This window comes from Uloborus diversus, chromosome 1 (genome assembly GCF_026930045.1).
Source record: "Uloborus diversus isolate 005 chromosome 1, Udiv.v.3.1, whole genome shotgun sequence".
Lineage (NCBI taxonomy): Eukaryota > Metazoa > Arthropoda > Arachnida > Araneae > Uloboridae > Uloborus > Uloborus diversus.
Genome location: NC_072731.1, coordinates 67150223 through 67178069, shown reverse-complemented (window position 1 = coordinate 67178069; position 27847 = coordinate 67150223). Strand labels below are relative to the sequence as shown.

The following is a 27847-nucleotide window of genomic DNA, read 5'->3' as shown; positions in this document are numbered from 1 at the left end:
ATGTGCAACATAGCTCCAGAAAGATGCTTGCTTTAAAGGAACTAGTCGCCAAGATATATTTTTTAGTCGCCTAAATCACCTGGCGCCTGAGGTTTGTCTGATCATGCGCATCTCCCGCTTTATGTATCAATGATTATAATTCAATATTCAGTATAAAACCTATAGTAAAAATATACAATATCACAATTTGCTAGTTCAAAAAACACTAAAATTGTGCTCATAAAACTTTGATGAATGTCCTATTTGCACAAGAAATATTGGTGACTAAACTGATAAAATTTTTCAATACGTATCAAAATATCACACTTTCACCACACGGAACAAAAAATACAAATCGGAAGGGAAAAAAATGAAAATACGAATTCTGTTCTTTCTGTAGTATGCTTAGTTCCATCTCAACAATGAAATCGTCTGTTTTGTTAAAGTCTGGAATCTAAAAGATCGCCCGGAGTCACCATTGCGATTTTTCGGTCTTCAATTGCTTTGGCTAACTTCCTCCTGGGCCCCAACGGGAGGCCAAGGGTTTTCAAGTCCTCCTCTGTCAACAACATCAAGGCTTCGAGGTCGATTTTTTCTTTGGCCAAAGCTGCTGTGTACTCCATCAAGCCATGAGCCACGAGGAAAACCACCATTGGAGTCGCATCCATTCCTAGTAACAGAAAATAAAAGCTTTAATAGTTAGGCATTTCATCGAGATTTTTAGGGACCAAAATGAAGAAGACAGAGACACACTCATAAGACGGCTATCTAAAAAATTGAGTGGCAGGTATTTCAATTTGGAGAGGGGGGAGGGGAGAGAGAAATAAAGATTTAAAAAAAAAAAAAATGGCAGTTTTTGAATATTTGAAAAGTGTGCAATTTTGTAGTCGATAAGAAAACTTCCTTCCACTTCAGCATGCCTAGATCATGGAGGTGGAGATGACTGGTGGTGCCATCTTTGGCTGGCTAAGCCAATTATCGTCGTTCAGTTGGAAGTTCAATCTCGAAACAATGGCATATATTTTTTTCCATGGGTAGTGCTATCCATGAACACGACAACAGCAAATGAATCTGAGGAATGATTTATTAGAAATTGATGTACGAAAATTTCAATTTCGGAAAACATGAACGGAATATGGGTCTGAGTGAAACAGCAGAGCAAAGTAAAATAGTAACACATTTTTGCAGAGCGACCTACCTGGCAATATTTTAACTATGTTATTGTAGCTGATTCCAGTCAAAAAATAGATTCTTCTAAACAGGGTACATACTCTATTTGGATGAAAAAATTCCATGACTTTTTCAGGACTTTTTCATGACTTCATAGAAATTTTCATGACCTTGTTACATGAAGAGAATAGTACAATTTAATATCAAACTTGTCAATTTTTGGAAATGAGCATTAGCAAAACTTCTGTTTGAATGCCACTACCTCATTGAAGCACTTACTTGTGGTTGAAAAAATATCAGTGTACACCTAACAAAACTAAACTATTCTTACTTGTCTTCATCATATGAATTTAAATAAAGAGAAAATATAGTGAATGGAATAAAATGATGCTAAAATGTCTAATAATTTTTCTATAAACAGGCAGAATGAAAATGAATGGGACAAAGGTTGAATGAGTCATTACTAAGTTTCAATAAATTCGCTTCAAAAAGCCATTTAGTGTAACAGTTCATGTAATTGTCCACATAACTTGACAATGACAGTGTTTTGGTTCTTTAAAGTAAAGCGACATTCCTCATTAAATTCCTGTTTCTAAACCATATATTTATTTAAAAAAATAAAAAAACATTCAATAGTGAATAAATCTTCTGATTCAAATGTACTTGTTTACTTATTTGCATTTTCAAATGCATATAAATAGGTTCTGTAATTAACAGCAGTGGACCATATGTTGGGCACACTGTTTTAGAGTAATTAGAATTCCCCTATTTCTCGATTCTATCACCTGACTAAAGATCTTTGTTTTCTAAAACCTTCAACAAATTAATATAAACTCTGATATATTTAATAATAAAGTTTTTAAGAGTGATGGAAAAAGAACTCAGATGCAATTGAATTGCGTTTTTTGAGTAGGCGTGGCAAAATGAAGAACATACAAGTTCACTACTACACAATATAAAATAAAAGAAGTGTTGGAAATAATGATAAGTTCAAAATGAGCGATGTCCAATCAGTAAAATCACATTGCGGAAAAAGACGAGCAGCTGCTACTGAAGTGGATGCAATGAGATTTCAAAATTTGGTTTTGTTTTTGAGATCACACAATTTTTCAGTTTTAATAGTTTTTATGAGTAATACTGCTAAATCACTCAAGATTTTTAATGCTCTTTTAGCAACAGTACTTTCTCTTTGCCCAGGGTATTTTTTTCATGACTTCAAATAAATTTCCATGACTTTGAATGAAAATTTCAATTTTCCATGACTTTTACCAGGTCTGAAATTTGCTTACCTTTTTTTCATGACTTTCCAGGATTTCCATGACCTGTACGAACCCTGTCTAAAGGATCAAGGTATATGATAATCCAAGTCATTTTCAAAATTTGATACTCATATTTTAACTCTTTGAGGTACATCAAAATAGCTTTTGTTGTAATAGATTGATTCAGTTTTTGTAGTTAATATTTTTGGTATTAATTGAGATTTGCTGATGTTCAGTGCTGTTCTTATTTGTTTAATATCTAGCATGTTTTGATTTCAAGTGTTTTATACAATTTGTCAAGTGCCATGCGGGGCAAAATGGGAGTGTGTATTTATTATTATTTATTTACTAAATTATTTACACATTCATTCATTAACTAATGCAATTACATTCGCTCAGTCATTCATTAACTTTATTTATTCACTATTTTATCCACTCATTTATTTACTAGTTAATTAGTTAATATTTATTTATTCATTCATTTTAAGAAAAGTATTTTCAATGATCATATAGAAAATATTTTAATCGAAGAATAGTTTTAGTTATCACTTTATCCTATCAATGATGCAAAATGATTGTCTGCTGCCACATTTATCTGAAAGTAAAAATTTACTGCCAAAAGGAGAAATAACTTTTTAACATAAGTTTTATCATAAAATATATTCTTCTTTCTTTTTGCATTGCAAAAAAGAAAAAAACCTGTTTGTTCATTTTGAAAATTAAGTCATTTTGCTATTTTATTTCGCTCTACATTCCTCTACTGCAGTTTAAGCCAGATTTTTAGTTCATTTAGTTTAAGCGTTTTAAAAGCGCACGCTACAAATGTGCAATACAGTAAAATAACTTTATAATGCCGACCTATATAGCGCCCTAATTTCCTATAAAACGCACGTCTTTTCAGAAGTAAACAATAATATTTTCAGATCAACAAAGCTCTCTATTCGGCCTTGCACACGTAACAATCAGGGGAAGACCGCTTATATTGAACCACTGCTTAAATTGGACAGGGGCTTAAAATCTAGCGTTGAGTTCTGTGCTACACTTTACCGGTGGAAATACAAAGATTTGTGTCTGAAACCTTTGAGGATGAAATTTTGTCACATTTCGATCTGCGTAGCTTGAGTTACGATGTGATTTGTGTTGAAAACGTGTTCGATCTTACCTTGAGAGCTTGTATCTAGTAGAATAGAATAATACTAAAACTTGTGAACTGAGAAAATTACTTTTATAGTATTATTAACAGTATTTAATGGGGATTGCAGCAATGTATTTACATGCACGATTGGGAAGCTTGTTGACAAGGAATTAATAAAAGAATAAAAAATGGCGCGTGTTTTCCTTTATTGGACAGAAAAAAATTTCCTATATCGGACCGGTGGTCCAATTTAAGAATATGTAACTAAGCAACCCTTTTTACTTGCCACGTTATAAAATAAGTGATTAATGTAACTTAATAACGGGCTTAAGATTATTTTGAGCATATTTTAACACTAATTAAGGAAATTCATTTTGACTTTTTGTTTTTTTTCAAATGAGCAAAATGTGTGTTCTGGCTGAAAATTTCTACAAGAGAGAAATGCATGCAACTCATCCGGGTTTATGAAGAATGAATGATTCGAATTTTTTTTGACCCAGATGATAATTTCTCAAATTATATTCGCTCTTAACATGGAATACAAAGGAATTATCGAAATAGAAACCGCATTAAAATACAGATCATCTGTGCTCATGAGGAATGAATAATTGGATACATTGAATACAATGATTTCTCAAATTACTAATGCACTGAACAATCAGTAATTAAGTTAATCTCTTTGAATCAAAATATACTGAATCAATGAGTTCAAAATTTAGAATTTACAATTATAGATCATATTTGTATGTGAAGATGCACAATAGGATACATTTTTGACTTTGATGATTAATTTTAAAGTTGCTAACTCTTTGAACACATTATGCACTGAATCAAAGAGTTCAACAGGACTAGATTTCTGAATAGGCCAAACAGGTTGTTTGTAGCATAGAGCCCCTCTCTTTAGGGCATTCCAAATGAATAAAATCGTTTGAGCCAATGACTAAAATTGTAAGCTTTTGTTACAAAGTGCCCAGTAAAACTGTTTGGCTAAGGGCCCCTCCCGATATCAAAGATAAAAATGCAAACGTTCATGAAATGTAGATCATCTTTAAATATGAAGATGAACCATAAAAAACGTTTTGACATTGATAATGATCACAACTCAAATTATGACTAATCTCAACCAGTGGCACCTCGATGAGAAGTTGCGGGAGGTCACTGTGACCTCCCAAAAATTTCCTTATTCGGCAAATTTTGTCTGACGATTTGGCGGAAGTATTATCTTTCGGCAAAAGTTAGAGTTCCATTCTGCGAACTTTGGAGTTCCATTCAGCTAATTGAAAATTTCCGCTCTCCCAAAAATTTAAGTCCATGGTGCCTCTGATCTCAACACATCACTGAATAAATCAAGGAGCTTTAAATATAGCGTCCACCCTCGTCTTTCAAACGGACGACAATCAAGGCCACTCTGACAACAGCATCAGTCAACTGTGTTGCTTAGTTACTAACTTTCTGTGGACTTAAAAATAGGAGGTTTATGAAGCACAGCATTGAACCATTTTCGTGCAAAGATTGAGTCACGGAGTATACCACAGATTCAGATAATACGGGCTGGTTCATTTCCATTTGGGGACTGAAAAATCCATGTGAACGAATCACGCGATGTGCGAACGTGACACCAGGCGGCAGTGACAGATGTTGCAGTTATTTTTAGGTCGTCACGCAGAAAAAAAAAAGTCTTTGTCCAAAAGCATACTTCCCAATTTTTATTCTGTGATGTTTCTGAAGTGTAATTAATTGCAATTTGTTTAACTAATTTCAAAAATCCAAGGACCTATCCTGTACTTAATTATATACTATAATTTCTTATGTGAATATATTTTAAAGAGCGAATGTTTTTTCTTCATTACTCTTTTGCAATTTTAAAGATATTTATTTGGAATTTTGAGAAAATTGCTGAAATTGTCAAACACAAGGTAGTAACTATGACGCAAAAATATTGTGCATTCATTTTGTGCCTGATACTGCAAATGTTTTTCTGCATAACTATTTGTATTTACCGTTTTTTATACTTACTTCTTGCGTAAAACTTTAGTACTTATTGGTACTAATATCTACTAACATTAATGCTCAATGTTGGCTGTGTACAGATGAAACCGAAAAATTAAGAGCTACCGAATGTAAGTACAATTTTCGGTTGCTCAGAATATGTAATTGGGTGATGTTTATTAAAAATTCATCTTTTTCTTTAAATTTACATTTAAATTTATTTTGTCGTATTAATTCATCCACACAGACGCGAAAAACTTTATAATGTGTATAAATATGGACTTATACCAATTCCATTAAACTGCTTGCGCAGAAAAACCTCATAACTCCAGCATTGTGCAATCTGGTGAACTTCAAAGCAGTGTTAGTAAATGAAGGTCTATGTAAAACGTTGAGTGAGTTACATTTTGAATGGTGGGAACATAAAAACTAAGTAAACTCTGATGAGTTAGTTCTCAGACAAAATATCGAGAGGGAAACTTATTACTGACAGCGTAAAGCTTTTACGGGGTCTGGAGTTACCTTCAACAATATTGAAAAGAAAAAAAAACTTTTTGAAAATATTAAAATCATTCTTTAAGATTTATTACTTTCAAAGTTGTGCAAGAAAGGATTCAAAAATTGTTAAACTTTCATTTAGTATTCAGAATAAGTACACAAATAAAAGGTCGCTAACAGCAATATATGAGTATTCATCAGTATGTATTGTCTTTTTATTCTATACATCGAAGAAATCATAGAGTTATCCAAAAGTGGGCTTTTGTTTTTCAACATTATGTTAGCTATGAGTGAATGTTATGCACCATTAACTTGAAGTCTTAAGAATCACAAAAATGGGTAGAATACCATCCATGTTGTGACAGAGGTGAATTTTGCGCCATAATCTCGCAGATGTTTTGGAGCTTCGGGGATTCGGAGGTGTTTTGCCACGAAGCATTTGCGAGAGCGTGGTGTAGAATTCAGCTGTGTTAAGACATGGATAATGTTCCATCTACGTTTATGACTCTTCAGACTTTCAGGTAGCTGAGCATAGCAAACCTTCAACCGTAATCGACATGATGTTGAAAAACAAAAGGGGGGGGGGGGCATACCTGGTACGCCACTTTCGAACCACTTAGTATTTGTCTCTAAGCTTTAAGTCTCGTCTTTAAGTCTCTTTGCCTCTAAATAGCTTCTCTCAATATATACTATTTTGGTAATTTGGTAGCATATTTCAACCCGGGAAAAATCCATGTAGAAACGTCACGGGTACTCTTCACCCTTTGCGCAAAAACACATTCTACCTCTTACTGCAGTTAAACGAGTCAAATGGTAAAATAAGAAATAACGTTAAAAAGCACAGATTGCAGACACTTGTTACGGCATTCCTGACATTCTCATAAAAAAATAGATCATCGGTAACCAAGGTTCCCATTCGCGGGAAAAATCTGAGTAAGAAAATCTCAGCCTCTGTTGAAATTAGAGTGAATATGGAGAGATATTTAAAATCTTATTATGCCATTGATTGGACTTGACAAAATCGCGAAAAATCCCGCATCGAGATATTTTTCAGGTGGGATTTCTTTTAAAAGTGCGCGATTCTCGCGTTCTAGCGGGTACACTGTTACCACTATAACTATCGAAAATAAGAAATCTGTTTTGCATTTTCTACTCACCATCTTCGTCATCAAAATGACCTTCGTCGTCATCCCATGGCGGATGACTATTCCTGTGTGCAAGACTGCCGGCGCTGCCAATGCTGTCTTCCACAGAGTCGTTCTGTAGGTCGGAGTCCTTCTCACTTATCCTGGTGGAATCCAAGTCCTCGTCGCTGTCCTCGTCATTTTCCTCAGTGGAGGTGGAAGGCAAAGACATCAGAGTGCCAGACATCGAATTCCGGAAAGCCACAGACCCGAATCCGGGACGCTCGAAGATGCTTCCGGACGGCTCCAAGGGGGGTACGTCGTCGCCGAATCCGGAATCCGTGGCGTGCATGAAATCCGGCTCGCTGATGGCTCTGGAAAGTTCGCTTTTATTATCGAAGACGTCTCTCATGTGTCTCCTGTGGTTTTGTCCGGAAGTCGTGCTCTGCGTGTCGTACTTTGGCACGTAGAGCACTTCAGAGTCCCTCAGAAGTCCGGAAAGCGAGCGAATGGACCTTTTGCCGTTCACCTCAGGTTCCCTCACTTTAAAGTCGGCTGCTGTCATCACGACATTCTGCTTCTTTTGCTGTATCCTCTTCGAAACTGCCCCCAAACCCTTTTTGGTAGTTCCGGCTCCGTTGCTTATGATGTCTGAATATTTAGGCGACGCGTAAGTTATTTTCGCAGCGTCACGTCTTAGACTCGCTATGGTGAGGCTGGATGTCTTACTTATGAGGCCGTTTAATTGAAATTCAGAGCCATATAACTTTTTGCGCTGTTTTTCTATCTCTTTCTCCTCTTTTTCTGCCCGCTTGGCAGCTTTACGCTGGAGCTTCTGGTATAACTTTATTCTTTTTTCCGCCTCAATGACGGCTTTTTCTTTGAGTTTTTGAACGAGTTTCTTGTTAAGGGCACTTTGCCTCGCCACGACGTCGTCAAGATATCTGATGATTTCGTCCCTTTGGTTCATGGCTGCTATGTTTGAGGGTGTGTGAAAGTCGTTGTCCAATGCCCAAAGTGAAACACCGAAATTGACCAGAAAGGAAACACAGTTCATATGTCCGTTTGCTGCTGCCCAGTGTAGTGCCGTGTTGCCGTAGTGGTCACACCTGTCTGGGTCACCCCTGAAAGAAAATATAATTCGTTACTTACATTAAGTACAAAAAAGTATTCTTATCAAAAGAAAACAAGCAGATTCATCGAACACCATATACTTTTTTTTACAACGCTTATTTTATATTACTGTTTTTTAAGCACTAAATACTTTTATGAAATTCCAAATTTAAAATATTTCATTTACATACAAATGAAAAAATAAACCCTGAAAACATTGAGCATTAATTAATTAATAACAAACAGTTTCTGTGTCATAAACATTGATAGTAGATGCAGATTTTTGCATAAGTGTCTACTTATTTTGCAAATTATATGCTTACGATTTTTTTAAGAACTGCTCGGCAAAAATGCATTTTTAAGACTACAGATCCTTAAACTTCCCGGGGGCGATAAATAAATAATAATAAAAGGATAGCTAAAAAAAACAATCTTATCAAAGAAAAAATCGTCTGCACAGCTCTTTCTGTCAAAACATAAAGGGTTACCAAATTTCCTCTCGTTTCACTTTGAATCAATAAAATTAAAACTTACGGAATGAAAATAAAAACAAATCATATCAACAATCATTATTTCACTGCAAAAGTCAGGGCTGTGGACTCGGAGCCCGACAGATTAAAATTCCAACAGTGGGAGTCGATCATTTTCTTTCAAGGGCCCGGAACTTTGTCAGCGCTGGCAGAATCGGAGTCGGACTGTTTTTGGGCTGAAGGAATCGGAATCGGATGATTTTAAATTTTCCAGACTAAGAGTCAGAGCCGGAGTCAGTCCCTTTCTCTCCGGCTCTACAGCCGTGGGAAAAAAAAAAAAAAAAAAAAAACTGCGGGGTGGTCCAAAATGCAGAACACCTTTGGAGATACCATACTTTTTTTTGTCTTTTTAATGAACTTTACAATGAAATCAAAATTCAAAAACACTTAAAGTTCCATTTAAATGAAAAATTCCCCTTCAAATCACTAAATTAAGCCGTTAAAATGTAAAATAATGAGCTGGCCCGACGAGAGGCCATGTCAGCCTTGTCGGAAACTAGAAGCCCGGGCTTGGGGGGGGGGGGAGGCGCCATTGACGCAAAAAAGAAGAAAGGGGAGAAAAAAAAGAAAGGAAGAAAGAAAAAGGGGGTTATATATAAAACTCCGAACAAGAGAAAGCGTTAACAGTAAGTAAAATTTACTCTTTTGGTATTTACTGTTGTGGCACTTAAAATAGATTTAATTGTTTTCTAGTAAGCAGTTTTGATTCCCACCCCCCAACTTTTTTTACTTTCCCCTTTTCTCCCCCCCCTTTATTTCTTCTTTTCCTCCTTTTCTTTTCTCTTTCTTCTTTTTTTCCTTTTTTCTTTTTTTTTTGGGGGGGGGGGGAGGGGGCCCGGGGACATAATTGACAAGGGGTTCACCTTGGCTCTCTGCGGTCCTTATAATGAGCCAAATAACGTGAAGAGTTTGACTATAGTAACCCGTCAACTATTAAAGTATAAAAAACCTTAAAAGCTACGTTTAAATGTTAAATATTCCACCAAGTAAATACATCAAGTCATAAATAAAAAATTAAAAGTTCCATTAAAATGTAAAACCAGAAAAAGAGGAATAACAGGAAATATCCAACGTTGTTTAGCAGAAATATTCTGTAAGCTGTTTATTTGTGCTAAACAACGTTGATATTTCCAGTTATTTCTTGCTCAAAGGTATTTATTTATTCATTACTAGCAGTACCCCCACAGCAATGCCCGTGCTAAAAATTTAATGAAAGTCCGTTGAATAAAAAAATTGACGCCCCCTCCCCCTGTGATGTGAAATGATCATTTTTCTTTGTATAAAATGTGTACACACCTTTTCAAAAAAAAAAAAAAAACATTAAAGTTTCTTTGGAATTTAAAACTTTTCGTCAAATTATTAAATTATATTTACAGTTGCTTTAAAACTCTATTTAGCGAGTGAAGCGGTTTTTACTGCAATTTAAAATATTTTGCTAAATAAACAAAAAAAGACATCAAATAATGTTTTTCAAATGTAAAAATATTTCCGCAACTATTGTTTATCGCCAAACTCGCCTAGCAACCACGCAGTCATAATCCATCCGTCTAACGAAAAAAAAAAAAAAAATCCAGTGGAACATTCAAAGATCATCGTCAGAAAAAAAGAAGAAAATGTCGTACATTTCACTCGGATAAAAATAAATCAAAAGTTTCTTTTCTTTCAAAACAAATCGCCAAAACAATGAATTACATTTACGGTTGCTTTAAAACAATAATCTTAGACTGAACTGCTCAGCGCCTAACGTGCCAAGCGACCACGCAACCGGAACTCAACCCTTTTGCGAGTGAAGCGGATGTTTTTTTCTTTGGCCATAATAAATGTTTCGCCACACAAACAAAAAAGTATAAAATCACATTAACAGTAGCTTTTAAATCTTTATACAGTGGCTCCCAAAAGTGTTCGTACACCTACGACTTTCAATGAAATAAGCTCTTATCCATTAGTTAGAATTAATATTTCGGAATAGGTATTTTATTATAAGATCTGGGATCTATTTTTAACAAAACTACATGAACATTTTTAATAAAACATTAAAACTTAATTTTTAAAAAATCAAAAACTAAAAAGTGCCGGAAATTTTATCTCACAAAAGTCTTCGTACACTTTGAAAAAATGTCAAAAAATTAGTAAATAATCTAACTTTTTACTAAGTTATTATTTAGTAGAATATCATGCAGTAACAGCAACAGCTTTTAAACGTTTGGGAATAGATTTCATTGTTTTTTCTTTCTTTTTTTGTGCAATTTCTGAGTAAGTGTTCAGCCGCACTACGAGTCTTGCCGTTTCTAGTTCGTTTTTCGTTTCAATGGTGTATTTTCGTAATCTAGCCACCAGAAATCTCTAAATATGTTCCATTAAGTTGAAATCTGGCGATTGAGGAGATATTTCTAAGCTTAAGGACAAGTTTTGAGGCACCAAACGCGAACGTGTGCTTCTTATCATTATCTTGATAAAAAACAAAGTTTTTTCCAATTACCAAATTTTGGGCTAACAGTTTAAAATTGTTTTTTAAAATATTTAAATGAACAGCATAATTCATTATTTCATCAAAAAATTCCAAATTTCCAAGTCCTGATGCTGAGATGCACCCTCACACAAGAACACCTTCACCGTCCTGATTAACTGATCCAATTAAGTTCTTAAGATTAAATTCCTCATTTTCTTTTCTTCCATATACAGTTATACAACAATTTAACCAAAAATGTTGAATTTATTTTCATTTATAAGTAAGACGTTGTTCCAAAACGTTTTGAGCTTATTTATCATTGATTTTACGACGGAAAGCGTAAGCTTACTGTTTTTCGCACGATCAAGAAAATTTGTGCAGGATGAGGTCCCATTTAATCCAGCTAATCAGAGAACTTGGCGAACAATTTCAGGTAAAAATTAAACGTAAAATGTTTCATTCAGTTCTGCTGAAACTTTTACAGCATTCAAATGTGTATTTTTCATAAATTTTTTAACTGTAAATCTCCAATCACGCTTTGTCAACTTTGCCGGTTGACCTTTTCTTTCCTTGTTTACGGTCCCATTCTTTTCTTTAAAGAATTTTATCAAGCACTTTACTATAGAATGGAATAATTTAACTAATTTAGAGACATTTCAAACCAATTTACCGCTACTGTGAGGAAAAAATTCAAATTTCGAACGATGTTTGTGGTTTTTTACAAATACCAGTCATTTTAAAGTAATAATCACAATATTAAGGAATAAATAAACAAAAAATTAAAGCCAAATGACTTTTATGGGTCAACACAATGTAAAAATAATAAAAAAACGACAAATGATAATTTTAATCATGAATTTATTCGAAAATATTTGAGTGTACAATGACTTTTGTGGCGTATTATTTCTCTGTCTCTTCGTTTTTTGACCAATTTCAAAAATAATATCCGTAAATATTTTGAAAAAACTACAGGGTTTTTTGGAATGACATAGGAATGCTGTGAAAAAATATTGGACTTCATATTCGAATTCAGTTTTGCGTTATTCTGGTTTTACTAAAAAATTTCAAGGTGTACGAACACTTTTGGGAGCCACTGTATATTAAGAGCTGCGTTGCCCGGCTTTGCCCGGTCTATCTTGAGAACAAAAATTGTGTCAAGTGATATATATTCAACAATCAGGATTAAATAAAAGAAAAAAAAAAAAAAAACACCATGCAAAATTACCGTTCCAAACAATGACGACAGACATTAAAATACTGTTAAGAAATTAAAATGCGAACCATGGATTTTAAAGGCGTAACCATGGAAACACGAAAAAAATAAGTTTAAGAAATTAAATGCAAAATAAGGAAAGAAACAATGGACTCAAAAAGCATAACCGTTTAAACGCGAAAATAAAATGGTTGACGACCTGAATCAAAATGACATACTTCGAAATTGATTTAAAAACGCTTTTAACTTTTTTCCCTTTGATGATAGAAGCTAAATTTTTCGACCATAGGTCGAAAGAGATCTGGAGTAAAAAATGTCGCTTTTTTCAACGGTGTCAAAAACTAAACTGTGGGACAATTCCTTCACTTTTTATTGACAGATTTAATGAAGAAAGTAGTGCCTAAATTTCAGCTAAGCCTAAAAAAGTTCGAGCAAAAAGCGCAAATTACTTCCGCCGTAATTAAATTAGAGCATTGAAACATTGTTTAAAACCTTCTCAACGATATATAATATTAATATGTGCAAGTAATTTTTCACTCCAATATTCGGTAATTTATGTAAAATTTGGGCCTAAATTGGAATTAAAAAAAGAACTACACTTATCGAATTTTCTCGAATTATAGCCTGTGTCACTCAGTAAGAAAGCACATTTCATATAGTGAAGGAATTTTTCAAATAGGTGCAGTGGTTCCAGAGATTATCTCGAACATGAAAAAACACACAAAAATCCGCCCTCTCTCTCTTTATAATACAGTAGCCCCTCGTTATATCGCACCTCGTTATATCGCTCATTCGGATATATCGCTCTTTTCTTGTCTCCCGAAATTTTAAAGCCTAAAATAAGAAAAAAACTTTGCTTTAAGTTTGAAACCTTTTCTGAAAACATATGGTATTGCACAGAGAAGGTCTCTTCTCTATTTTGTCAATAAACAAAAGGAAGCAATTCTTCTGAATTCGCTGGAAAAGCAGCAGCAATTCCTGTCATCCAAATGTACATACTCGCGCAGTATATTTCAGTTTAAGATGGTCTGTAAACTACTTGACATCTTCTTTTGTATCGATACATTGCCTTTACAAGGAGTGAGAGACATCAAGCAGGTGTCATAGTAGCCCATGTAGAAGAGAACATACGCCCTTCTTTTAGTACAGAAAAGATTTGTACTTGGTTGCACAAACCAGGATTTGCATCAAAGAAGGGAATAATGATCTGGACAGGCGAAATAGTTTCCTGGAAACAATCTGGTTTCTTTTACTTTTCACATCCTTTCTACAGCAAGTAAAACGGATTAGAAGACCTACTCGGAATAAGAGGGTATTGGAATGCTCATTCTTATCTCGCGGTAGCTCAGAAAGATCGTCTTCATTCGCCATTTGATGATTTTAACTTTCTGACGGTGAAAATTTACTTAAATTTCAAGCTTGTTTAAATTTCAATCGGTGTGATAGTACCCACATCGAAACCATTAGAAACTAATGTCAAAAAGAACGAATGCCAATTTACTTGTGTATTAAACATAACTATTTTTAATGCCCTCCGTTATATCGCGCTTTCGGATATATCGCTCTTTTTCTTTGTCCCCCCGAAAGGCGCGATATAACGAGGGGTTACTGTATTAGTATAGATTTATTGATTCAGAAAAAGAGGACCAAACATGACAGCAATATAATCGTTATTTTTGTATTTTCTCCAAAGTAGACAGTAAACAAGCCGCCTAGCTAAGTGGCGTACCTATGACTAATAAGTCCCCAAAACTTTTTCACGAATTCTCAAAAATGTTCAATTTTTATTTCTTTATAGTAAATGGGTTATAAGGTATAAAGTATACATTTATAAATATAGCGAGATAAATAAGTATAGAGATAGATGGAAACAAAGAGAAATAGAGGTGGATACAAAGAGAAATAGATAGACTAGTTTGCTATAAATATCAAATATCAGCCGGGACAACAACAAAAATCTGTAGGTATGAAAATCACTACATAGTGAGCCGGCAAAATTTCTAGTAAGACAATGAAGCCTTTTACTTTCAATCATGTACCCATGAAAGCATGAAATTTTTTTAAACATTAATTTATCAACATATTTTCAAGATAACCAGTGTTTGATATTGATATTAAAAATCATCGGGCGACGCCCACGTATCTACAGCAAATGTATGTGCACATTCAGCAAATATGTCTCCTCGCAGCGTGCGTTTATATTATCTAGCTACGGATGGAGATAGGTACACTTCGAGATAGAGAAAATAGATAAAAAAAAACAGTATAAGAGAGATTTATTAACGTTTCGTAGCTTGTTCAAATCCTAACCTATGTGGCTCATCTACAACACATTATAAAATTTTACTTAATGCGCGTGTAAACTCATTCAAAAGCCAAATGGATCATGAGTCGAACTACCGCCAAATTATAACACCACTTGAGTTTACATTGAAATGAACAATGATTTCCCCCCAAAAGGGACAAAAGCCCCTTTAGAAACACCCGAATGCTATCAATAGGGGAGGTGCACAACTAGACCCCACTAGGAGTCTACGTACCAAATTTCAACTTTCTAGGACTTACTCCTTCTTGAGTTATGTGACATACATACGTACATACAGACGTCACGAGAAAATTCGTTGTAATTAACTCTGGAATCGTCATTATGGATATGTCTGTACGTTCTTAGGCACTTATCCAACGTGTGGTCGAGTCGGGAAAAAAACTCAATATTCATTCGGGGGTGAGTAAAATGGAAATTAAGGTGGATTTTCGAGTGAAAATTTTTTCGCGAATACAAAGCACCGTTTTTTGTAGAAGGAAGGAAAAAAGAGATTTTCCGTAACATACCCGGTTTCTCAAAGGTGGAAAAAAGTTTAATTTGCCTTGACTAATGATAGTTTTTACTACGAAGAAAAGTGCAGGTCAGATGCAAAATGTGAATTTATAATCATTACTTGCTTTGTGAGGAAGAAACAAGTTTTTGCCCTTTATGCTTGTTGGTTTCAACTTGTTTTGTAAAAGATACAGCAGCATGATATTAGAAAGCGATTAAGATCCCCCCCCCCCCTCCCGAAACAGAATCTTCAAGTTCAAGGATAGTTGGCTATTTCAGTTTGCCTTTATACTCGATTTTGCGTATTTACAGTTTGCAGTGAAAGATTTCTGAAAAAAGGTGACTCAAGAAATACGGAAGTAGAAAAATGTTTACTTTTCTAATGTTTTCACTTTGCAGATTACTATACCAACAGAAATACAACGGCAATTTAAATTCACCATATCTATATTTTTAACTGTCCGACTCATATTTAATGGCGTCATTGCATTTATTGCCGAAAAATGGAAGCTAAACTTCCCAATAGCTAGAGTAAAAACCGTTTACAATGAATTATTAGCTTGCTCAAAGGCATCCTACCTCTCAATGTAACTTTGAACCATAAACCATTTTAGTAAAAGTCATGCAACTTTGAACCAGAAAAATTTTTCTGAAGGTTTCTCTTTTTAAACTCTTCGTTTTTCTTTCGTAGCATTGTAAGATTTTTATAACTTATTACCTTAGATGTTGCTTTATAGAATATTGCATTGTAGGACAGGGGTCCCCATTCCTGGACCCCCACATCTGCGGACACCATACGTTTTATGTATGCCCGCAGCTCTATGAATGCGATAAATATATTTTAATTTAAAAAAAAATACTTGGCAGTTTCCACATTTCTACTACTAGCTACAAAAAGTAGAAATGACAGTCAACACTAATAAAATCACAAAACGAAATGCGACTGATCACTTTTGAAAAGAGTTTTAACAATTGTTTAAAATATCATCAGATCGAGTCAATGGGCATCGTTTTCCGTCAATCCTTTTTCTTACTAAGAAAATTTAACCGAATTTGGTGCATCAACACATGGGCATCTGCAAGAATATCACCGTATCTTTCGATTACGAATAAATTCCCAATAAAATGCAATGATAAAAATCGTACTGACTTTGAGATTCATAAAGAGTTTTTATGCTTTGTAGATGTTGTACGCATTGTTCAGTAATACGTTATTTTACATAAGAATATTAACAATCATTTTTACGTATTAAATTATATTTTCAAATTCTTGATTCTCCTAGGAAAAATAAGTGATGCCCGCCTTCCAACAGGTATTCTAGAATGTTCTCTTGGGCGCAAAAAGGTTGGACAACCCTGTTGTAGGGCAAGAGATTGTATCAACAATGTAGAGCTTGCAAACTCACTACAAAAGAATTACTGGATTATATACTATACAATAAGTTGCACGCTGTTGCCACCTTATTTCATGAAATAAAAAGTAGGCAACTGATATTATACCCTTGCGAGCAAAGTGCTGTGTGTGTGTTTTATTTATTTATTTATTTATTTAAGGTCATTAACTTAAAGGGACCGAAAATGTTAGCTCTAAGCAGTTTATTCAATCTTTACTAATAATAAATCTGAATGTCTCTCTGTCTGGATGTTAGGAGGATGTCTGGATGTCCGGAGGATGTCTGGATCTCTGTGACGCGCATAACGCCTAGACCGTTCGACCGATTTTCATGAAATTTGGCACAAAGTTAGTTTGTAACACGGAGGTGTGCACCTCGAAGCGATTTTTCGAAAATTCGATGTGGTTCTTTTTCTATTCCAATTTTAAGAACAAAATTATCATAAGATGGACAAGTAAATTACGAAATTATCAAAACGTGGAACCGTAACATGGGCACAAGCCAATTGGCGAGATACGAAATTATCATAACGTGGAACCGTAACATGGGTACAAGCCAACTGGAGAGAAAATTCACCATACATTATTTGTAAATATATAGGCGAACCAAAAGACCTTTTAATTTTTCTACTATGGGCAAAGCCGTGCGGGTACCACTAGTTGATAAATAAACGTGGTTTTGATTCCTGCAATGAGCATAAAGTGATATAATTGATTCTGCCACTTAGGCGGATATCTTCAAAGCGTTCCCCCGTTTTAGAGTTATCCCTCATTCAGTAGCATCTGATGAACATTTCGAAACTGTTAAAATGTACAAATTCTTTTCCGCTGAAATTTATCCTTTCACCTTAATACAATAAAATTTGCAAAATCATAGTTCCGAAGAGATTAATACGACACGATACATTAAGAATATGAGTTTCAAAAGCTTTTTTTTTTTTTTTTAAATTGTTACAGCATGGTGACCTTATAACCAGATTTGACTGAAATAATAACAATGCGAACCACTCTGAAAACTTACGGGAAGTTACATCAGAAGTATTGGGGAAACGGAAAAAAGGAACCTGCACCAACCTCAAGAAGTGTGGCAGATGTAAAATGCAAAAAAGGGCACAAGGGAAAAACTGCATCGCATGACCCCAACCGTGAACTTGGGAAAACTAATGTTGCTTCAAATGACGAGGTAATATTTTCTTTTTCTTTTTATTAACATGGATGAATCTCTTCCGCTATGTTTTGTAGCCCCGCTCTTCCACGCTTCTTTGTCAAACGAGGTGTACTGATGCTTCGCTAACTGCTCTTTAACGATTTTGATAAACATAACATTAAATAGCGTTTTCCTTATCTTTTGCTTGCTTACGTTAAGATATTTTAATGCTAGAAACGATGGAGGAAATATAATACAACCAGGGGCGCCGACTTGCAAAAATCATTGGGGGGGCTGGCCCAGTCATCAACGGGGCTTTAGGGGGTTATGTAATCCCATGGAGGTTCCCCCCCCAAATAAAGGTCGATTGTTGTGCCTTGAAAACGCCAATTTACATATTTTCTGGTGTGTATAATTTAAAAAACAAACAGTATGTGGCATGGCGTTTTCAAAGTAAAACAATCCAAAAATTGGTATACAAATTTTTCTGGTTCAACTAGATCATGTCACTTGTCTTAGTAAGAGACATTTTTTTGTTCTATTTTATGGGGAGTCATGCAGTGCCGTAGCTAGGCATGGAAAAGGTAGGGCGCTTGACTTGCATTGAAGGGCACTGCCAGAGACGCCGACTTAAAAAATATCGGGGGAAAGGGGGCATGCCGCAGGACATTTTCTAAATTTGAGATGAAAAATAGTGAATTTCAAAGTTTTTTTAAAATCATATTATCAACATTAGAACCTGGAAAACTCGACAAGCCCGACACATATTTTTTGGCTTCGAAAAACGGAAGAAATAAATACAAACACACACAGTATTTTTGTAAAAAGGAAATTTAATTTACGCATGCTTTTTAAGACCAGTTGTTTTTACATTAGTGACATCGGCTAACATATTCAAGTGTAAACGCAGTCTTTCAATGTCTAGGTCATTTTTGAAAAACTCAGTTGATTTTTCAAAATGTTCTCTTCTCTTTCACCTCTGTTTAATAAAAGCAAGCACTCTTGTTCAACTGCAATGACCTGTGTGCGTCCAGCTGATGTAAATCGCCCAATAATGCAAAATTGCACCATTTTACAAATTTCAATGTATATTGCCTTGTAGTACAGTCAACTCCCGTCTTACGCGAGGGATGCATTCCAAGACCTCTCGCGTAGGTCGAATTTTCGCGTTGTGGAAAAGGGTATGTGTAAAATTTTTTATAAACGTACCCAATTATTTTAGACACTTGTAAACACCCCCTCAAACTGTTAAAAACCATCTCTTAACTAACTGTACATTACTGTCTCTTACATAAAGAACTGAATGTTTACTTGTATTTAAAAAAAAAACGTTTTATCTTTACTAATAATAAAGCTGAAAGTCTCTCTGTCCGGAGGATGTCTGGATGTCTGGATGTCTGTAGGATGTCTGTAGGATGTCTGTGACGCGCATAGCGCCTAAACCGTTCGGCCGATTTTCATGAAATTTGGCACAAAGTTAGTATGTAGCATGGGGGCGTGCACCTCGAAGCGATTTTTCGAAAATTCGATGTGGTTCTTTTTTTATTCCAATTTTAAGAAAAAAAAACTATCATAAATTACGAAATTATCATAACGTGGAACCCTAACATGGGCACAAGCCAATTGGCGAGATACGAAATTATCATAACGTGGAACTGTAACGTCGGTACAAGCCAATTGTGGAGAAAATTCACCATACATTATTTGTAAATATACAAGCGAATCAAAAGACCTTTAATTTTTCTATTACGGGCGAAGCCGTGCGGGTGCCACTAGTTCAACATAAAATACTGCTACGATGTACAAAATCAATGATTAATGGGAAAGAAAGAAAAAATAAACCGGTATACGGTAGACACAGTATATAGTAAGAAAAGCAAATGCATCTTTAGTTGTACTGTACAGTCGATCAATTAATGATATTCGTACACAATACATGAGCAGTTTCCATTTTCTTAAATTTTTGCAAGACACTACTCGGTGAATTTTTACGGATTTCCTTTTCTTGACTTGTAATTGTGTGTACGGAAGAATCACTCATACCTAATTTTCGTGCTACCTTCAACGCATTTTTTAGTTGACCATCAGCTTTTCAAGAAGCTCTAGCTTTTCTTTAATTGTCATGAAACTTTCTCTTTTTATCTTCACAAACTTTAGATGAAACAGCGCTCTTAGGTGTCATTATATTTCATTAACTTTCGCATTTAAAATTAAAAGGGAACTTCTACTCTCAGTGATGGTAAAAGGATAAAGATACACTCATGAAAAAAAATTTTTTAGTAACCAATAACAAAGCTGATACGAACACACCACGATTCCCTTCCGAGAATTTTCGTGTTGCGGTGAGGAATTCGCGTTAGGTCTGAATACTGGAGAAAAAATCGTGTTTATAGCTATTTCGCATAAGTAGCGCGAGTCAAATGTTTTCCTTTGGGATTTTGAAAGTGTGCGGCGAGCTGCCTTCATTGTTTTCATACTTCTTTGGTACACGTCGATTCCGAGGAAGGGAAGGATCATCATTTTGTGAAGGTTTTCTTTTAAACACGATTCCCAAAAGTATTCAAAACTATCACGCCTCCCATTTTATATACAAATCAAACTCTCATATATATATTTTTCCAGATCAGCAACACTTAGGTGAGCGCGCCGCAGCGCTGCCCACCGGCAACAGACTTGACCCGTAAGTTCGCGCACTGGGACAAATTTTTACAGTACTCGCAGCACTGTAACACTATCATCATCCGCACCACTCATTTTCAGTTAACCTGCTTACACAACCGTAATAATTATTTGTTTTAACTCATTACTGAATATATTTTACAAGGTAAACTATCTTCAAACAAGGAAAATAAAAGATAAATTTATGAGTTTAGAAAGCATAATGTAACTTATAATTTTCTTGATTTATTGGGGGGGCTCTGCCCCCTCGAAAATATTTTTGAGGGGGCTCGGGCCCCCTCAAGCCCCATGGAGTCGGCGCCACTGAATACAACCTTCAAAAGTTGAAAGAGTAGGTTGGAAACGTGTTGTAATTTTTATGTGTATTTGGATGAATATCATCGAAAAAGTATTGAAATTATTGAACAAAATTAGTGGTTGACGTTACCATATTGGCGTACCTTATAACGATCGAAAGAAAATTAAGAAAAATATTCTGCTAGTTCCACGTTTCCAAATAATAGTGTGCGCATCATCGTTTTAAGATGACACTGAAAAAAGTTGTTTTTCAATTAATACTATTAGTTCATCTCCCTATAAACATTTAAAATTTTCAATCGTTGATAAAATACTTTTTATTCATTCACTCAAGTTCAAATATATATTTTTAAGCTTGTAGTGAATGAGGCTCGATGTTAATCAGTTTTTTAAAACTATTAATTCATTAATTGTGTTTCATTTTTTTTTCTATTCAAGTGTGATTGAAATTTTCTAACATGGCTAATACCGGCCAAACGTGCAAACCCTGAGCAAGTCTATGATGTATATATTTCCACCATTTCGCACTGCTCTCTTAACAGCTCTTCTCTTGCCTGAAAGGCTTTCCGTGCACAATTGAAGTCATCTAACAATTCATCTTCGGAACGGCAAGGCACATATTGCAGGAGAAGGTTCCAATAGTAATTCTCTGGATCGCTAGTAGCTATGACATATAGAACAATCATCCCTTCGTTGTTGACCTACGTAGGAAATGACTTTATCCATTTATTAATTAATTAATTAATTGACTTCAAAAAAAGAAGGTTATGATTTCGTCTTGCGACTTTTTATGTATGTTTTCGTATTACTCCAAAAATACTGGGCGGTCATTCCTTGCTCGTCAGCTTGCGAGTTCGAGATTTTCGCTCACGTGATCGGTTGTGACGTAGAAATGTCGCAAAGTAGCATTTTAATCTACTCGAACCTAGCTTGCGGCTAGATTCGAGTAGATTATAATACTACTTTGTGGCATTTCTACGTCACAACCGATCACGTGAGCGAAAATCTCGATCTCGCAAGCTGACGAGCTTGGAATGACCGCCCTGGACCGATTTAAAAAATTCTTTTTTTTTTTTTTTGTTTGGGAGGGTAAACTTTCCAGATGGTTTCATGTCAATTTTGTCTGGATCTGATAAGAGGTCCCGAAGAAATTTAAGAAACTTTGAATTTCATACGCGCCCGCGCGTTGTGGCTACGCAGACCAGCCTTCGTCATCTGCGCGATATGTCACAAGTCACGTGGTTTTGGCGTGAACGGTGCTTTTTTTCAACGGAGGAATCTTTGTTTTGAACAACATTTAATTCTCACGCATCGGGATGTTTGATTTTCTCGGCGCCGCGCCGCGCCGCCTGTAAATTTTAATTATAGTCTTACTAGTGTATTTATTACTCATGTAGCAAATCAGTAAATTAAATGTATTTTGCTGGCTGTAAATTAAATGTATTTTGCCCACTATTGGTGATATTTAGGAAGTAAACTATTGAATGACATTAAAATTGCCAAAAATGGGAAAATGACATTAAGGAGTAAAAGGAAGTCATGTGGTGCACACATCAGCTCGTTTATTTGAAAATAATTTTATAAGATTTTTCTTTTCAACAGATTCACAAATGAAAAGTTACTGGTTTTAAACAGTTTGACTAGTCATGTGGAAAGTTACTAAAGGCATTTATTAATGAATTTCATCTTCCCAGCTATTTTCGATGCGCAATTTAGTGTTTTTTTTACCCCCTAAAAATGCACTATGGGGTAAATAAAAACACTAATTTCTTCTGAGGCAGTGAGAAGCAAAGGGAAGCAAGTGGACATTTTCAAGTTTTGAGTAAAACACGTTAAAAGATTAGCTCCTATGTAGGCTTTAATTAAATTTTTTTTCTAAATCCTGATGTATAGCAGCAACTACCGGGGCTACTAGTACCATCGCTTGCCCCAAGACAGAGGAAAGGTTCACCTACCATGTGTACTGGTTATCTCCAAATTTTTAATTTTGCCACTTATATCCCTTTGCTTCTCACTGCCTCAATTGTTATTTTTACTTTCTTTTACAAAAAAAAAAGGAAGTATTGTATTCGCGAAAAAATTCACATAATAAAAATCCGTATGTGCGTATGTGCGGAAGTTCGTATGTGGAAGTTCGTGTGTTCGTATGTATGTCGCATAACCCAAGAACGGTATGTCATAGAATGTTGAAATTTGGTACGTAGCTTCCTAGTAGGGTCTAGTTGTGCACCTCCCCTTTTGGTTGCATTCGAGTGTTTCTAAAGGGGTCTTTTGCCCCTTTTTGAGGGGAAATCATTGTTAATTTCGATGTAAACTCAAGTGGTGTTATAATTTGGCGGACACTTGGCGATATATCGCCAGACTTTCGGTAGTCAAGTTTTGTCGCCAACTTGGCGACAAATTTGGCGATTATTTTTAAAAATCTGATTTCAACTTGGCCACTGTTGGTGATATTTAGAGAATAAACTATTGGATCACGATAAAGTTGCCAGTAATGGGGAAATGACATTACATTGAGGTAAAAGGAAGTTATGTGATGCACACATCAGCTCGTTTTTTTTTTTTTTTTTTTTTGGAAGATATCCAAATTTGGATTTATCCAAAAGAAAGAAAGGAATCTAAAGTTCAAACATTGAAATTATGTTTACCTTTTCCTCAATAATATAGATCTTTACAAATTAATGGTATAAAACTTTCTTCAGTTATCCAACCACAGAAATGCATTCAATGTCATGTAAACATTTTGACGCGACTGTAGTAGCATGCAAATTAGACATTACATAGGAAAACATACGTGACCTTCGCATTGTAAAAATAATCCTCTTTTAAAATATCCACATAAAACTTGTTTGGTAAAAATAATCTTGCAAGATGACAGTCATCAAAATGCTGTACAACAAAACAAATAATTACTTCACGTTTAATAAAGTCAACGCATATTATCTATCACATGGTAATCCTTCTTAAATCCAACGAAAGGAAATATTTTCCTAAAAGTAACAAGGGAATTGCATAATGTCTTACGAGAATGGTGAAGGTAAGGTTGGATTCGTCTTTTTTCTTTTTCTTTCTTTTTCTTTCAAAAGAGAACAAAATTTAAGAATTGTAGCGAGCTGTCCTTACTTTTCATTCAGCCTTGACAAGCGATCCATATCAAAGAAAAAGAATCCTTCGTGGTGGAAGACAATGTCCCGGGTAATCCTTTAATTTGTAGAAATACTTATCACAATCATGTTTTGTTGGATTAATAGGAATTAAATTCTAAGAATATTTCTTTGTATTTTGGAAAAGGGAATTGTATATTCGTTGATTGGTGGCATTCTTACATTGCATTGATGTATTTTCCTTGTTGTTAATTTAATGAGTGACCTTTGGATTCTTCAAGTTGATCGTATGCGATACTTGTATTGTAATTCAAGAGCACGGATGTTTGCTTGAACTAATGACAAAAGTTAAAAATTGCTATTGTTTACTTATTTGCATACAACGCATTTTCCTACTAATTTTAATTTTATGAATTACATGAAATCAGAAACACGTGTTTAGGACAAACTAGAAATAGGGGAATGTGGGCCAAAGTAAAATAATAAAGATAATTTACAATTTTCAAAATGTACAGGTTGGAAATTTGTTTTGAAGTTACAGTACATTTTGAAACAACAATGTACATTGGAATAAAACTTGCATTGAGACATTATTTTTAGTTTACGGCAAGTTAATTTGCGCGTACAAAAAAAGTCGAAAAATTTGTACTTTTTTTTTTCTACCTAGCAAAGTTAAAAGTAAAATATTTTCCTTGTGAAATATTTTCTATATGATTATTAACGATATTTTTGATCAAATGAAGGAATAACTAAAATAATGAATGAACAAATGAATAGATAGTGAAATAATAAATGGATAAATAAGTAAATTAATTGATTAATGTATGAGAATTGTTAAATGAGGGAATAAAATAGTGAATAAATAAGAAAATAGGTGAATGAGTAAATAAGGGACTTTTTGAATGAAGGAATGCAAATGAATTACCTTGTAAATAAACACATTAATAACTCAATAAATAATTGACGAGTAAACGATATGAACTATTTCACTTTGTCCCATCCACTTTGCCCCACATACACATGGCTATTTAGACGAAACATTTAAAACAAAAAATAAGCTTAATATCAATAAAATAAATACTGCACTGAATATTAGTAGGTCTCAACTGATATTAAAAATACTAACAACAAAAAATTTATTATTTTATATTAACAGCAATAATTTTTGACTTGCAACAAACTATTACAATATGAGTATCACTTTTTGAAATCTGCTTGTATATTAATAAATACTTTGATCTTATAGCAACTGTAATTAGTATAGACTCTTACAAGGTATAGTGACTTCTGTTTACTCTGCACCAAAATCAGTTTAACATGTTTTCTTAACAGAAAATGTGTATAACGAAAATTTCAACCTTTTGGAACCTTCACCAGAAGTTTTGCTTTGCACTAATATTTCATCTGCAGTTAATTTTCTGCTGCGCAAAATTCATCAATGCATCAAGTACCTTACGACGAATGAATGAATGCTAGTTATATATCTTTGCTTGTTAACCCCACGTCGTTTTAATACCGGTGCGAATGGTAGCCTTATGTGAACAAGTGCATTGTTCCTACTGAGTTTAACAAAGTAAAACGGAAAATCGGACATAGCTATTTCGAGATGAAATCAATGAACTCTGATTTCCCGTTCTGGTACCTTTAAACTTCAAATTTTATTAAAACAAAAAATATTTTCACAAGGCACAAAACTTAACATTTGAAACCGCTTTTGCGCTAATGTTAAACCTTTTTACTGAACGTTAAAATATTTTTCCGATCGAAAGGGAAAGAAAAGCAAAGTTCACCTGATCCTAACACCCTATTTATTACACAATGACAGTGCGGGACAATCTAAAATAACCCAAACAATGAGTAAAAAGGATTACTTAAGGGCTTTCCAATAACCTATTCCAGAATAAGGCGATGGTCACGCTGCCTGCGCATCCAGGATAAATTCGTCTTCAGATTTCACCTTTGGCTTTGAGCAGTGAGACACAGAACTGAAGCAAATGCTGAGAAGATGGTTGAGAAGGAAGGCTTCCAACGCTTTATTTTTGCAAAGAAAAATGTACTGAAGACATTATCGTTGCCACGGCTGCAGGGGAGTCGGAGTTTTGGAGCCGAATTGATGTTGGGGTAATGGAGTCGGAGTCGGGAGTCACACGTTTAAAATTTCAAGAGTTGAAGTCAGTCATTTTCCACCTAAGTCCGCAACTCTGCCAGTGCTTCGGATTCAGAGACGGACTGATTTTGAGGTACAAGAGTCGGAGGTTCTAAAATTGTCGGAGTTGGAGCCGGAGTCGGTCCTTTTTCCTCCGACTCTGCAGCCCTGATCATGCTCACAACCAAACGTGGGGCTGCTTTTAATTACTATTATTATTTTTTTTTTCAGGACACTGTTTCAGAATCGCAGGTTAATGGTTGTTGGGACACAAATTATAAAGCTGAAGAGTTTGAATAATTCTTTTTGTTTTCAATAGTCCATTTATAGGAGAAGGCTATAGGCTATTTTTTTTTTAAATCAAATTGACGGAAATATTTGCAATTGCAAATTAAATGTTTCATTTATTTTTTTAGTTCCATGGATTCCTAAGAGATAGTGGGGTAAGTCAACTCATCGAGAGGGCGTTGGGCGACAGTGTCGCAAGCTGCGAGGAACCATGCCGCGCTGCCTCAACGCGTGGTCGGCTAAGCTATTGTGGAATTATCGTGGTCAGCGAACTCATTATTGAATGCGGTATTTTTTTGTTTTCAATATTTTAGGTACATAATTTGGCTTTGTAGGATTTTTCTACTGGGTTTTGTTTTCCTTATTTCTTTAGAGAGACTTTAATAAGTTTTTGAAAAGGTGTGTACGCAATTTAGTTGAAGCAAAATGATAATTTCACATCAGAAGGGGGGAGGGGGAGGCATGGATTTTTTATTCAACGGACTTCTTTTAAATTCTTAACACCGGCATCGCCATGCGGGTACTGCTAGTATAAAAATAAACGTTTTGTTTGTTACACAAAGCAGGAAGTTACTATTTATGACTTTAAATTATTTTTCTCAAAACAATATCAAATAATAAGACTTTATCTTTACACGACATAATTTTCACCATTAACGAGATACATGCTTAAATTCGAAACATACTCTAAAATGACAAGCTGTAATGACTGTCATACCTCATTGAAAAATCACGAAAAAACAATTTTCAATGATCAATTTTAGAAGTATTGAATTTTCACAAATGTGATTATCAGGCTCATTGGGAAGGGAGGGGAGGAGCGAAGGCAGTAGCTAGTGTTGCAGTACTCCCTGCAACCAAATTCACTCATCCACAAAAAAGATACTAATATACAATCCTCATATATATAATAGTCAATTCACTGATCGAGTAACGCTGGCGTCACCAACAATGAAACTCGCGCCATAGCATGCCTGCGGTATTATTTCATTGTTGAAGCGCCAAAAATTCAGTAAGCGGGTCATTCCATGCGAAATGAGCAAATCAGCTGCGGCTGACAAGTCAGATTTCAATGAAAATTTTTACTTAGGTAAACCATGCATATCTATGAGGGAATGCAAAGTACGGAAGTTTAAAAACTGTTTCTTGCTTTGTTATTGAAATTAGAAGTTGATGCTTACGCAAAGCCTAAATTTTTAGAGTTCATTGCAGCCAGTTTGTGACTCAATAACTCCGTAAGTTGTAAACGTACACTTAAAAAATAAATATTTCCACATTCTATAAACACATCTCTATTGGAAAAGAGCAAGGTAAAATTTATTCGGATCGTTTTTTTTTTTTTTTTTGAATCTAAGATATTGTAACGGATTCGGTGCGACTTCCACTTTCTTGAAATGAAAACACAGTTCTTGATAAAAACACAGGAAATTTATTTACACTATGTACAGGAAAGATCGTCAACAACTGCTAAATTATTCATCAGCAATTAAGCAATTATCACACAACACCGTAAACT

The 27847-nt window shown here is 34.8% G+C and overlaps 1 protein-coding gene across 1 annotated transcript in view; it reads right to left on the bottom strand.

Moving 5' to 3' along the window:
* Window positions 1-369: 369 nt before the first annotated feature.
* Window positions 370-27847, bottom strand: part of LOC129234631 (pre-mRNA splicing regulator USH1G-like) — a 114339-nt gene continuing 86861 nt past the window's right edge. The window contains exons 2-3 of the mRNA XM_054868664.1: window positions 7188-8278; window positions 370-649 (exon numbers count right to left, since the gene is read on the bottom strand). Of these exons, the coding sequence (XP_054724639.1) occupies window positions 420-649; window positions 7188-8278 (1321 nt within the window). The 3' untranslated portion in view covers window positions 370-419. The remainder of the gene's footprint in view (window positions 650-7187; window positions 8279-27847) is intronic.